The 12,406-nt window shown below is 35.6% G+C and overlaps 2 protein-coding genes across 2 annotated transcripts; one reads left to right on the top strand and one right to left on the bottom strand.

The window, feature by feature from the left end:
• Positions 1 to 180: 180 nt before the first annotated feature.
• Positions 181 to 9,312, top strand: LOC117907581 (3-hydroxyisobutyryl-CoA hydrolase-like protein 1, mitochondrial). The gene is made up of 14 exons (XM_034821172.1): positions 181 to 501; positions 580 to 660; positions 1,066 to 1,134; positions 1,238 to 1,301; positions 1,654 to 1,733; positions 2,185 to 2,268; positions 6,553 to 6,637; positions 6,889 to 6,974; positions 7,058 to 7,179; positions 7,601 to 7,661; positions 8,455 to 8,553; positions 8,677 to 8,778; positions 8,851 to 8,892; positions 8,975 to 9,312. The coding sequence occupies exons 1-14, from the start codon at positions 403 to 405 to the stop codon at positions 9,092 to 9,094; spliced, it is 1,194 nt and encodes a 397-aa protein (XP_034677063.1). The 5' UTR covers positions 181 to 402; the 3' UTR covers positions 9,095 to 9,312.
• Positions 9,313 to 11,948, bottom strand: LOC117930548 (the record flags this gene model as incomplete). Its single annotated transcript, XM_034851192.1, has 12 exons — positions 9,313 to 9,613; positions 9,871 to 9,906; positions 10,077 to 10,151; positions 10,247 to 10,300; positions 10,400 to 10,466; positions 10,561 to 10,617; positions 10,934 to 11,044; positions 11,151 to 11,252; positions 11,335 to 11,450; positions 11,526 to 11,609; positions 11,723 to 11,827; positions 11,898 to 11,948. Coding segments are annotated over 12 exons (954 nt in total), but the record flags the coding sequence as incomplete, so codon positions are not given.
• Positions 11,949 to 12,406: the final 458 nt, after the last annotated feature.

Here is a 12,406-nt window from a genome sequence, read left to right as displayed (position 1 = left end):
GAAAAATTCTTATACCTATTCATCATTGTTAGGTGGGAATGAGAATAAGAAAAAAAATAAAAATAAAGACAACAAATTTTTGAAAAAAAATGCCTTTACTGGTAAAAAAACTTCCACTATGAAAATAATGAGAATCACAATTCATTGCTATACCCGGTATGGCAATAATCAAAGCATTGATCACATGTGGTCGGTAAGTACGGCAGTGGCAGTCAAGTGCCAAGTGCCAACCACCAGGTCCACCACCGTCCAGACTTCCAGTCATCTACAATAACAGCAGAGAAAACTGCTCATCAGAATCTCCAAGAATCTCCGATATCAGCTCGACTTTGTAAAACCCACAACCACTTACATACTAGGCTTTGTCTGAATAATATTCATAGCATTTCAAGAGCAAAAAGAATGGAAAGGTTCAAAGCCTTGAATCGTCTCTCTCATTACAGAAGAACCCTTTTTCCTCACAGCAGTGATTCTAATTCCAATAGCCTTTGCGATGACACAGTGAGTTCTGTTGTGAATTTTTCTTACTTTTCCTTTTCTAATGGATTGGAAGTAATGGGTGTAGGTTGGTGTTTTCAGGTATTGGTTGAAGGAAAAGCAAGTTCCAGAATTGTGACTCTCAATAGACCCCATGTTCTAAATGCTGTGGTGACTCCCATGGTGTGATGTTCTTTGACCTGTATTTATCATTTTGGTTTCTGGGTGTCTGTATTTATCATTTGGAAAATGCTTAAAGAGTTTTGGGTTTTTGAGAAAATAGGGTTTAAAGACAGCGATTCTGCCTTAACTGGATCACATAATTGTTCATTTCGGGCCTGTATTTATTTATTTTCTAAATGAAGAGCACTTCAATTTGATTTGTAGATTTCTAGTTGTTTTGGGTTTTCTGCTAATACTCATTAAGAAACCAATTTTGATTTCTGGTCCTTTTTTTATTAGTTTATATTCTCAGATTTGAGTCATGTCCCCATTGGAAAAAGAAATTTTACTTGCAGATGTCTTATTAATTGAAAACCACATAGTAGGAAGCTATCAACTATGTACTGAGATTTTCTATGTTGTCAGGGGGTTAGGCTTATCGAACTGTATGAGTCCTGGGAAAAAGATCCCCATTTTGGTTTCGTAGTAATAAAAGTAAGCTTCACATTCCTTCTAATTGATCATTTTGGTTCACAAGGCTTTTTGAACATCTTGGGGTAACACTTGAACCTTTAACCCTTGCCTTGAGCCTTTGCAGGGCAGTGGCAAGGCATTTTCTGCCGGTGGAGATGTTGTCTGTCTTTACCAATTTATGGATGAAGGTGGGGATTGGTTTTTGTTTTGATCCAGAGTTGGTTGTATGAAAAAAAAAATATACGGATTAATGAATAAATGAGAACACAATATCGGTTTTGGAATATGATTATGGAAATAATGCATGATATAGCCCATCTATGTGAGCTCATGTTATGAATCCTAGAAAAAGCAACATTGGTATGATGTATGAAAAGTTTATAAGCTTTCTACGATGGATTCTCATTAGGAGTGCTTCATGGGTCAATCTTGCAGATTACATGTTTTTTTTTTTTTTTTTTTATAGGTTAGGTTCAATATTTACATGGTGCTTGTTGCTAAGTGCTAAAACTCTTCTAAATTTTAGTTTACTGTATTCAGGGAGGTTGGAAGATTGTAAAGATTGTTTCAGGACATTTTATGGTTTGATGTACCTCATACAAACATATATGAAGCCACATGTAAGTCTTCTATACTTTTCTCAAGCATTGAAAGTTAGAATATACGCTAGATTCTTAGAATATGGATACCTTGGAAAAATATAGGTGCTATTATGTTGAATTTTGTTATCCATCCAATTTTGGCTTAAAAGTGTAATTCCATTTAGAACTAGCAAGTGTAACAATGATGCATTTTGATATTTACCTGAACTGTCTAGGCCTAATATTAAGTTGCACTAACTAGTTTGTTGGAGCTTTGTTAATGGATCCTGTTGAATTTAAATTAAGAACTAAGTGAACAAGTAGCATTGAAACAAGCAGTTGCTTCATGCGGAATTTGTAGAATATGAATCATGATAGGAGAGGACCAAATCATATGTCATGTTGAGAATAAGGGCTGTTTAGGTGGGTACAAATCTTTGACATGTATTCCTATATCATATTTTCCATTTTTCTGTTGGCTTCCATTTAGGTGGCTTTAATAGATGGCGTAACAATGGGAGCTGGTGCAGGGATATCAGTCCTCGGGACATTTTGCGTTGCAACTGATAGAACTGTATGTAAATGTGGTATTATTGTTTCTTTACCTTTGAAGTGTCAACTTTAATGCTTAGTCTACATTTTTTTTTTCTTTGATAGGTTTTGATGCTTATTCTATGTATCATATAACTCTTATGTTAATTAAAGGATTAATTTGCATGATAATAAATAAAAGTTCAAAGTGGGATTTAATAAAATAAAAAACCTTTTAAACAGTTTGGCTGTTAACATTTTATATTACATTTATAGGTCAATATTAGAGGAATGGATTGAGAACAATAAATCTTAGAGATAGAGGGATATCTTGGAGATTCACAAATGGGATCATCCTTTGAATGGACTTAAGAGTCTGAGATCCACCAGAATTTCTCGTTCTTCTCATACCCTTACCATATAGCTATATATATGGCCTCTGTATTTCACTAGACGCTATAGCCTGGAAACACTTCAAACTCACGGACACTCATTGATGGAGAAGTTCTCATGTGGATTTCCTAAATTTGAAAAACAAATAGTATCCCATTCCAGTTATACATTGTATCATCAATTTTTCCTAGCCTGATCATAGCTGATGATCAAGTGGAGTGGAGGACATTGGTTAATTGTAAATTGCAAAGGAAGACATATTACAAATCAGACAAAGTGGAAAGATGAACTGTTTGACTTGAACTAAGACCCTCAAAATGTACATGGTTTGCTTGAATCTATGCCCAAACCAATTCCTGATATTAAATTTTGCCATTTACCCATTTTCCCATTTGAGTCTAAGAATTGAATCCATGCTTTCAAACACACACTTGCACAGGAAAACACAAAAAATAGCTCCTGGATGACCATGAAAGGGAAAACCTAGTGGAACTTGCAATAGAAAAACACGGCTAACGACCATTATTGATCCGAGCCTACCAGTTGCAAAAATGCCCATATCATGCAAAATACTTGGCGTCTCTCTGAGCTTATTCCCTTAAATTCTACAACTTGAATTTTCTTCAATCATATCTTCATGCAAATAACATGATTCACCTAGAAATTCATAAACCTGTTACATAATAGCATTTCCACCCCTAGTTTAGGATGTTCTTACATCAGGTAACGGGGGAAACTGTAAATATCTTGCCTCTATTAATATGAATTTGGACTGTAATAGGTTGTTATAATATGGATGGTAAACAACAGTTGGTGGGAAAGGAGTGGTGGTAGTAAAGCCAGGATATGAGATAGGAAAACCATTTGTGGGTGGAGGTCAGCATTATGGTTTTAGGCCCCTTGCCAGAATCTTCAGTCCCAGTTTCCTGCTTAATAGTGTGGCATATAAACACACATTTCCATTGCTTGTCATTCCTCTTCCAGTGTGAAATTGTGTCACCTGATAAAAAATGCTTCTTTAAGCCTTTGCTTTATTTGGATCTAGGAAAGTATTAGGAAAAGGAAGAAAAAGTAGGAAGGAATTCAAAATCTTTTATTTGGTTGCTGTGGGAATGAGAAGGAAAATCAAATATTGTCTACAAACTTAGACATTTTCAAAATTTTCATTCTTGATTTAGAAGAGGAAAAAGGAGAGAGAAATTTGAAGAAACATATTTAAAAGACTTGTTGAATTTAAACTTTTTTCTCCCTTCAATTTTTCTTTCCTTTCATTTCCTCTATTTGGGAAATATTTTTTGAAACAACTCTTAAAAAGAAAACATGATTTTTCCAAAGAATATCTTTTAATTGTTTTCACTTGTTTTTGAAGGATTGTTTTAAAAAATAATTATATAAATATGGAGAATAATTAAAAATAAAGTACTACAAATAAAAGATATTAGTAAAGCATATTTACAAATACAAAAAACAAGTTAAAAATATTTAAGTTTTCAAACAGACTTTTGTCCTACAAAACCTCAAAGAAGGGTTTTCGAAAACTACTTTCAAAAATTGTTTTTGAAAACACTTTGCAAATAGAACCGAAAATTGTTTTTTGTTTTCTAACTGCCAAATGCAGTTTCTTTTTTTATTTTTTATCATAGAGAACAAAAGATTGTTTTAAAAAATAGTTTCCAAACAGGGCCTGAATGTTCTCCATATACTTTGATTTTATTTTCTTCATTTCTTATGCGAAGGTGTTTTTTCTTTCTTGTAATTCTTTTCTTGTGGAGATTTTCAACTCTTCCTTGTATTTAATCTTTTCTTTTTTTCCTTTTCTCTCGACAAGTTATGTTTTCATTGGAAGAAGTAAATGAGTAATAAAGGTAAACAATAGTTGCAAGGGATCTAATTTTTTGAACTAACTTTGCATGTCACTCTTATTCCTGTGGAGATTTCATCATCTTTGTATTTACTTTTTTCTTTTCTTTTCTTTCAACAAGTTTTGTTTTAATTGAAAGAAATAAAACAATAATAGAGTTAAACAGTGGTTGCAAAGGAATCTTATTTTTTGAATTAACAGCCCATTTGGGAGTGAATTTAGGTGTTTGGAAGACTTTTGAAAACTACTTCTAAAAATCTAGATAATCAATTCTTGGGCAATCATTTGGTGAGTAATTCTTCCAATAATCACTTTTTTTGTTTTATAATATATTACCAAAAATATTATCAAAACACTTTTTTAGTTTATATCCAAGTATTAAGTGATTCTCCTTAAAAGTGTTTCTAATAAAAGTGCTCTACCAACAAAAGTGAAAAATCAATAATCTAGTAGGGTAACACCTAGAGGGGTTGAATAACAATTTTTACTCTTAATGGCCCAAAAATTGTTTCCTTTTAATTTGATTAATTCTGTTGAGAATATAGGGAAGATTAAAAAACAAGGCCTTAAGGCTTGGCTCGAGTGGTAAAGGGATGGGGAGGGTTTGTGGGAGGTTCTAGGTTCAAGTCCAAATGGGGGCAAAAATTTATCTATATATTAAAAAAACAAAGATTAAAAAACAACACACAAGACAAAAGATTTTTTACGTGGAAAACCTCCACATAATGTGTGAAGATAAAAAAAAACCACGATCAGAGACCTCAAATCTACAATCCACAATAGAGAATGCAATGCATTGATTTACCTAGCAGAAGCTACCTTAAGACTTATTCTCTAGCACTTCATTTGCTCCCAGTGGATCTCTTCTCAACGCTTGAGTGGATGTAGATCTCCTTCACAACCCAACAGAAGTACAACAACCTTCTTTGAGAGCGTTGGGAATGGGAAAGAAACTAAGATTTTTCTAAACATTGCATCAAACTCAAAACCCTATTTAGGAGAGGTATATATAGATCCAATGACCTAGTGGACCGATTCTAGAAGAATCCCAAAAATAAACCTTCAAAAAGATTTGAAGATGGATCTTTAGAAACCTAGAAAACTCAGTTGCAAACACTTGAGCGCCCTTGGAGCGCTTGAGCACTCTTTGAGCACTTGAATCAACGCTTGAGTGCTCATTCAGTTTCTAAAACAATTTTAAAAATCCATTTTGCATAGTTTTAAAAACTCGGTGCATCCCATGCCATACCGATTCTAATTTGCCTTTTCCTGGACCTTTCCAAACTTACCTATGTCATCCGTTATTGATCAACCAACAACCTTGAGTCTTGGAGAGTAAGACACGTCTAGAAAGATCCTATGCCAAAATGAATGGGAACAAAATTGTCAATTTTAGACTACATGACCTAATATACCAACAAAAAGCACTACAAACTAAACTTGCTTGAAGTAGAATCATTCCCAAATGGGCTCTAACTCTGCTTGTGGCTCTAAAATGGATAAGCACTTCACTTCCTTAGGAAAGAAGAACCGAAGGAATCATTTCAAAATTAATGTTCACGAATATCTTATTGTAATCTAGATCACTTGACCACTTACTACATTTTGTATGCAATCTCATGGTCTTTAGAAGCCACATGCAACCTTCTCTCACACGTGAGTTCAGTAAATAGGGAACAAAAGTTTAACAAGTTGACCATTTGACACATACTAAACCACCAGTTACCTAAAATCTTGGCTTGTAGCGATGAGTCAACAATGTCTATTAGGTCCAATAATGCTTAACACCCTACCTCGTATGTGACCTCCTTTTGCATGTAGGTTCAATAAATGGAGGAAGTAAGCAAATAGAGACATGTGCACCTAAGACCTCATAGAACCAAAGCTCTTATACCATGTTAAATTACCTCATCCTACAAAGTTTTTGACGCAAGTGGTAGTTTAACAAGTTTTGTTCCAATATTGCCCTTATTTTGCTTGCTTGGTTTTATATTTTGGAACTTCACCTCATTCTTTATATTCCTAACTGCAAAGTTCTTTTTCTTCTTCTTTTTATATTGAGGACAATTGCAGGTTTTTGGGACTCCTGAAGCTCTAATTGGTTTCCATCCTGATGGCGGGGCTTCATATTTCCTTTCACATTTACCTGGTTACTTAGGTAGGCCCTAGTGGAATTCATTTTTGTTTCTCATATACAGAATATTTGTTTTCCAGCAAGTTGGTATTTATTCTACATTTTGATGTTTAAAATTTTTATTTTTCTGTTATAAACTCCAAAATGGAAATAATTATTATTTCTGCATACTATTCATCTTGCTAGCTAGATCTGATGGTTGCTGCACTCCATGTTCCCTATTAATAGACATTGCTTTATAGATATGGTGCTGGCCAATTTTGTTTTGTGTACAGGGGAGTATATGGGTCTAACTGGAGCCACACTTAGTGGAGCAGAAATGGTTGCTTGTGGGCTTGCTACTCACTATTCACTGAGTGCAGTTTGTTTCCTTCCACCCTTTTCTTTTATCATTATCTTGTGACAGTTCTTTTTGCCACGATAACATTGGTTTTGTGTTACCAGAAGATTCCTCTGATCGAAGAGCAACTTAAGACATTGCTTTCAGATGATCCTTCTGTCATAGAAGCTGTTCTAGCAAAATTTAGTGATGTTGCATATCCAGATGAGAGAAGTGTTCTTTGTAGGTATGTTTTTTATTATTCTTTAGTGTAACACATAACATATTTATAATTAATTTATTCCTTCTGTTTTGAGGCTTCTTAGAGTTTGGGAATTTGGGTTTCATGAATTGTGGCATAATTTTGAATTTTAAATGAGGAATAAGCCTTATATATATATATATATATATATATTAACTACAGTAAGAAAATCTAAAATAGAATGGAAGCATATGAAGAAGATTCTATAGATAGTATCAAGTTCTGTGAGTCTCATGGGCATTATCTCTTTGAAACACCTTTTAGGCAAATAGATATGTGTGCTGATAACTTCTAATATATAGTGGAACTTCCTTCCTTTGGATAGTATTCTTAACAAATAATCTTCTTCTTCTTCTTCTTCCCCCTCCCCCCCTCTATCTCTCTCTCTCTTTAATAACTTGTTCAGGATTGAGATGCTAGATAAATGTTTTGGCCATGACACAGTTGAGGAAATTGTCAATGCTTTGGTAAGATCTTCATTTTTTTTACATTTTTCTCTTTCAATAATAAATTAATATATTGAATCAAAGGTAAGGCTAGTTACAGATTCAATATGGTTAATGTGGAGGTGGTATGATGTGCCATAGTCTCCCATTTAAAGAACTGTGCTTATTTGAAGGACCAGAAACACTAGATGTTCTTCCATCCTCTTTATGGAATGTGCCTCCAACCAAGGGGCTTGGATTGCCAGATGATATCATAAATAGTCTAAATTGAAGGCTTTATCCTTGAGAAGCATCAAACAAAAAACACTTCCAGGAGGGATGATAAGACCACTCTAAAATTATTTGAATCGTAGAAAGATTGGAGAGGAAATTTATAAATGCACCACACAACCACTCAGATATGATTCTGCAAATGACAGTTCATAACTATTTGTCAATGATCTTCCTATTTATCTCCTAAAGCATACTAATCATGATAGTTAAATGAAGGTTTTCAAAGAAGGCAAACCTGCTAACTACCAGTAAGGACTCCATGCCAATATTTCATCTAACTGCTCATGTTGGAAATCCAAAGATAGTACCAAATTTATGCTGCTAACCATTGAAAATGGCTAAAAATGTATTGCTTAAATGGATGAAAATGGGGGTGTAGAAGTCACATTTTTCCTTCTGCAAATATGTGCTGAAGCGATTTTGATACTTTTTTAGAGAACAAGGGTTTTATTGATGTCCTGTTTGTGGAGAATATTGCTACTTGAAGATTACCTAATGAGATATATTTGAATTATGCTTCCCAATAACTAAACTTTCTCAGGAAAGTGAAGCAACTGGATCAAATGATCCATGGTGTATTTCAACACTAAAGAAACTAAGACAAGCTTCACCTTTGAGCTTGAAGATTGCCTTAAGATCGGTGAGTTTATCTGACTTGTTTATCTTCTCTAAATTTCTAAAATACTGTGTTACCAGAGATTCTTTATGGTCAAAGGATTTGGAAATTTCTTATGACTTAAGGATTGGTTAACTACTAATCTAGATAAGAGAAAGTAGATCCCAGACTCTTGAAGAATGCTTGATCCGTGAGTACCGGATCTCAGTTCATGCAATTTCTCGTCAGATCTCAAGTGATTTCTATGAGGTATGAGTAATGCAATCTTCTTCTGTTGGAAATTGTTGTCTTTTTGAGTTGTCTTATTCTGCAATTTATTAGGGTGTTCGGGCACGATTAGTGGACAGAAACTTTGCACCAAAGGTATGAATAACTTAGTTTCTTCTTACCATTGATTGTAAGGTGACCACATGGATTAGTTATTTTCATGATCTGAATTATGCAGTGGAACCCACCAAGGTTGGAAGACGTGTCCGAAGACATGGTTGATCGCTACTTTTTGCCACTTGGCGAATATGAGCCTGAACTAGAGCTACCCAAAAAACTACAGGAGGCCTTTGACTAGGTCAACATGCAAGTGCCATATTACAGTAGAATGTATTTGTGAAAGAAACCTGAGAAACGAACCACCTGCCAAAGAAAGTCCTTTGATGGGTGTCCTATGCATTCACTGATTTTCAGTGTATCAATTGCTGGTCTTGGTGTTGATGTCTCCACTGGATACTAAATAATGATGGCTGTATTCAATATCTTATGATTCTATCGACTTAATCTTTTGCTCGGTTTCTTATGATTCTATGTGCTAAACTTAGATCAAGACTTTATTTATATGATGATGTTACAGTAACAGCTCTGGATCATCAAACAATATCCCTCAGTGTGTGACTCTCAATAATCCCCAAAAGCTTGATACTTGGCTGAGACCTGGATCTGATGGCAGGTTTCGATGTGAATCAGGAGAAATACCGACTTCATGGCTCCTTGGAACTCAAGATGAGATTGAGATGGAATGGAAATACTCCTTTTCTGCTCTGTCCATCCGCCTTTCAAATTCTCTCCATTCGTTGTTGCACCTTGCACGTACCTGCAATTGTAGAAACAGATTTCAGTTCTCCATTTGATTTCTGAGTACTATAGAAAGAGGAAAAGAAACGGAAATTTGAAGTCCTAATGCCATCTTCCTTTGCTGTGATGCAAGTTAGTAATTTAAGGTTTTGAACAAATGATTATCTTCCTTAGCTGGCTTTCAGTCATGCAGCTCTCACAGGCTCTCCAAGATTTCATTTCTTAGACAAGTAAGAAGAGAATGATTTGAGAACAAAGAAAAGCTCAGCCTTTTACCCCTTCCCATGGTTGCCTTCCATCACCGGCTTGTCCCTGCCATACAAAGATGTCTATCATGACCCTTCTTCGAAAAAAGACAATATGAATGCCCTCAATAAACATTTGACAACTCTTTTTTCTTCATGTACATAGCATTTCCTTGTGAATGTGTTGCTGAATAGCATTTCCTTGTGAATATGTTGCTGAATTAGAAGTGTTTTTACCTGGTTTCCTAGAGAAGGTACGGCCTTGTGTTTGATCCATTGTGCATCAACTACACCTATCCTTTCATGTGGCACCTACAGAATCAGAGTTAGAGATTTTCATACACAGAAATTTTCATTTTCGGTTTCAACTAGTATAAAGCATGGCAGTGATTGTTCATTGTTCATACCTCCAAACATCTCTGAAGAGCAAGATCAAGACCCCACCCATGAACTAAATCATTCTGTGACATTTCAGAAGAGGAATAAGTTCATTGTCACCTAAAACTAAACGAAATTGCATTCTTGATCAGATTCATGGATGTGGGTCGCCAGAAAAATACCTGAATCATATGCCAAACACAGCGCCATGCTTCTCTTGAGAAGACTGGTGCCATAATCTCAACAAACCTGCAAATTCATAAGTAGGATCTCAGCACCTTTAATGCCTCATGTTTCCAGTGCAGATAATTTGATTTTATTACAATATTTAATGTAACCATACGCTGCACATGGTGGCAAAAGGGGGCCAGCACACCAGTTGGGTTTATCCTCTGCTTCCCTGCAATCACCAAAACGTACTCAGACATAAAAGATGACTCCAGAGGTGGGAGGGAGTCCCTCTTAGTTTACAAATCTTTGCTTCATACTCTCTTCAATCACAGTTCACCACTTGGTCCTTTCATCAATTTAATCAAAGTTCAGCCTTGCAGGGCGTTATGGTAGGTAGTCATCACCCATTTTTCAATTTCTTTTTTGGCAGAAAAAAAGCCTGGTATCTGGAGGCAGTAATGTGGCTCACTGTGATTGATTGGTACACCATTCACACCACAGAGGAATTGAATGCTACTTCAAAAATGTTAGAAGTGTAGTTATACTTATGGACTTCAACATCGTCCCTCTTCTTTGTCATCGACCATACGAAATAGCTTGGGTCTAATCCCGGCTGCGATATTTCTAAATCATGTTTTCTAATAAGCTTTATATACCTGTTTCAATACCAAACACAACAACAACAAAAATATTACATAAATGATAAAACAACCTATGCTTAAAGCAGGGGAGCCAAAACATATTACATTTGATGGTACTCACTCTTCAGCATTGAAATGCTCAACATCAAGATCTTCATCCCATACGAAAATGTAGTCATATTGGGCTACTATGTTAGGATGGAGGAAGCGTTTGGCATACCACCTGTAAAAATGGCATCTACTACTGAGGAATTTAGGCATGGTTGTGGGAGAAAACATCACAAAGAAAATTCGGGTTTTATTACCACTTTGTTTGTTTTTTCACACTGATATGAATGGCTCGTCGTGACCATTCAACCTGGTCCCATTCACTTGCCTTCCCATCATAGTGGAACAATATAACTGAGAAATTCTCTGAGAACTAGAGCAACCAAGTATTGGGTCATGAAAAGAGACTAGATCAAACTAAAGAAACCAACTGTAAGAATTCACAGACCTTGGAGACTATAGAATTCACCATGTCCTTCTGGGGATATCCAACAGTTAATGCCAGTAGGTACTTGGGTTTTACTACTAAATCCTACAATCCAAGAGCCAAAAAAAAAAAAAAGGCCCATCACATTGACTCTGGTAATCTGTTTGGTAGCTGAGAAGATTTGTTCAGGCTACTGAAAAATGGAATAAACCCCATACCTCACTAGGATCTCCCTGCAATCTATGGAGATAAAAATCTGAATAAGGCTCGATGATACCAGGGGGCAATGACTCTGCTCCACGTGGATTTGCCACCTCATGAATCTGCAATGTGGTTTTAAGCTAAGTTCAGATTGTTAACTACTATATCTTCTACACATGTAAATTTGCTTACCTTGACACTATCCCCTAAGCTTGAACTTAGACCAAAGCTTCCAAGACCTGTATATAATAAGGCTTCATTAATCATTTTCATATATCTGTCGTCCTCAGCATTCAAGCTGAATCTAGGCATCTCAACCTGACAAAAAAAAAAAAGCTTGTTTAAAATCAGGATGCATCTGTACAATGAAACATACAGCCCTTTGGATGAAGCTACCTTGACTGTTGAAGGCCTTGAAATTGAAGACCCCAGAAAGAATCCCACAACAGCACCACACATGGCGAACAGGATTAGCCTACGTCCTGTCTCAACTTTCAATCTGTCGTGGTGAGAACATAGAAACAGATAAACAACACAAAGAGCTAGCAGAATATGAATTCTTCAAATGCAAACGGTGATCATTCAACTTTTTAGCAGAGTGATTACCTGTGAATTGACCCCATCTTTGATGTCTATATCAAAACAACTGCAGACTTGACCAGCCTTCTATCTTCCTAGACTGCAAGAAAATTACAGGAGGT

This window comes from Vitis riparia, chromosome 2 (assembly GCF_004353265.1).
Source record: "Vitis riparia cultivar Riparia Gloire de Montpellier isolate 1030 chromosome 2, EGFV_Vit.rip_1.0, whole genome shotgun sequence".
Taxonomy (NCBI): domain Eukaryota; kingdom Viridiplantae; phylum Streptophyta; class Magnoliopsida; order Vitales; family Vitaceae; genus Vitis; species Vitis riparia.
Note: the sequence above shows the minus strand (reverse complement) of the source record. Positions and strands in the feature narration are given on the sequence as shown.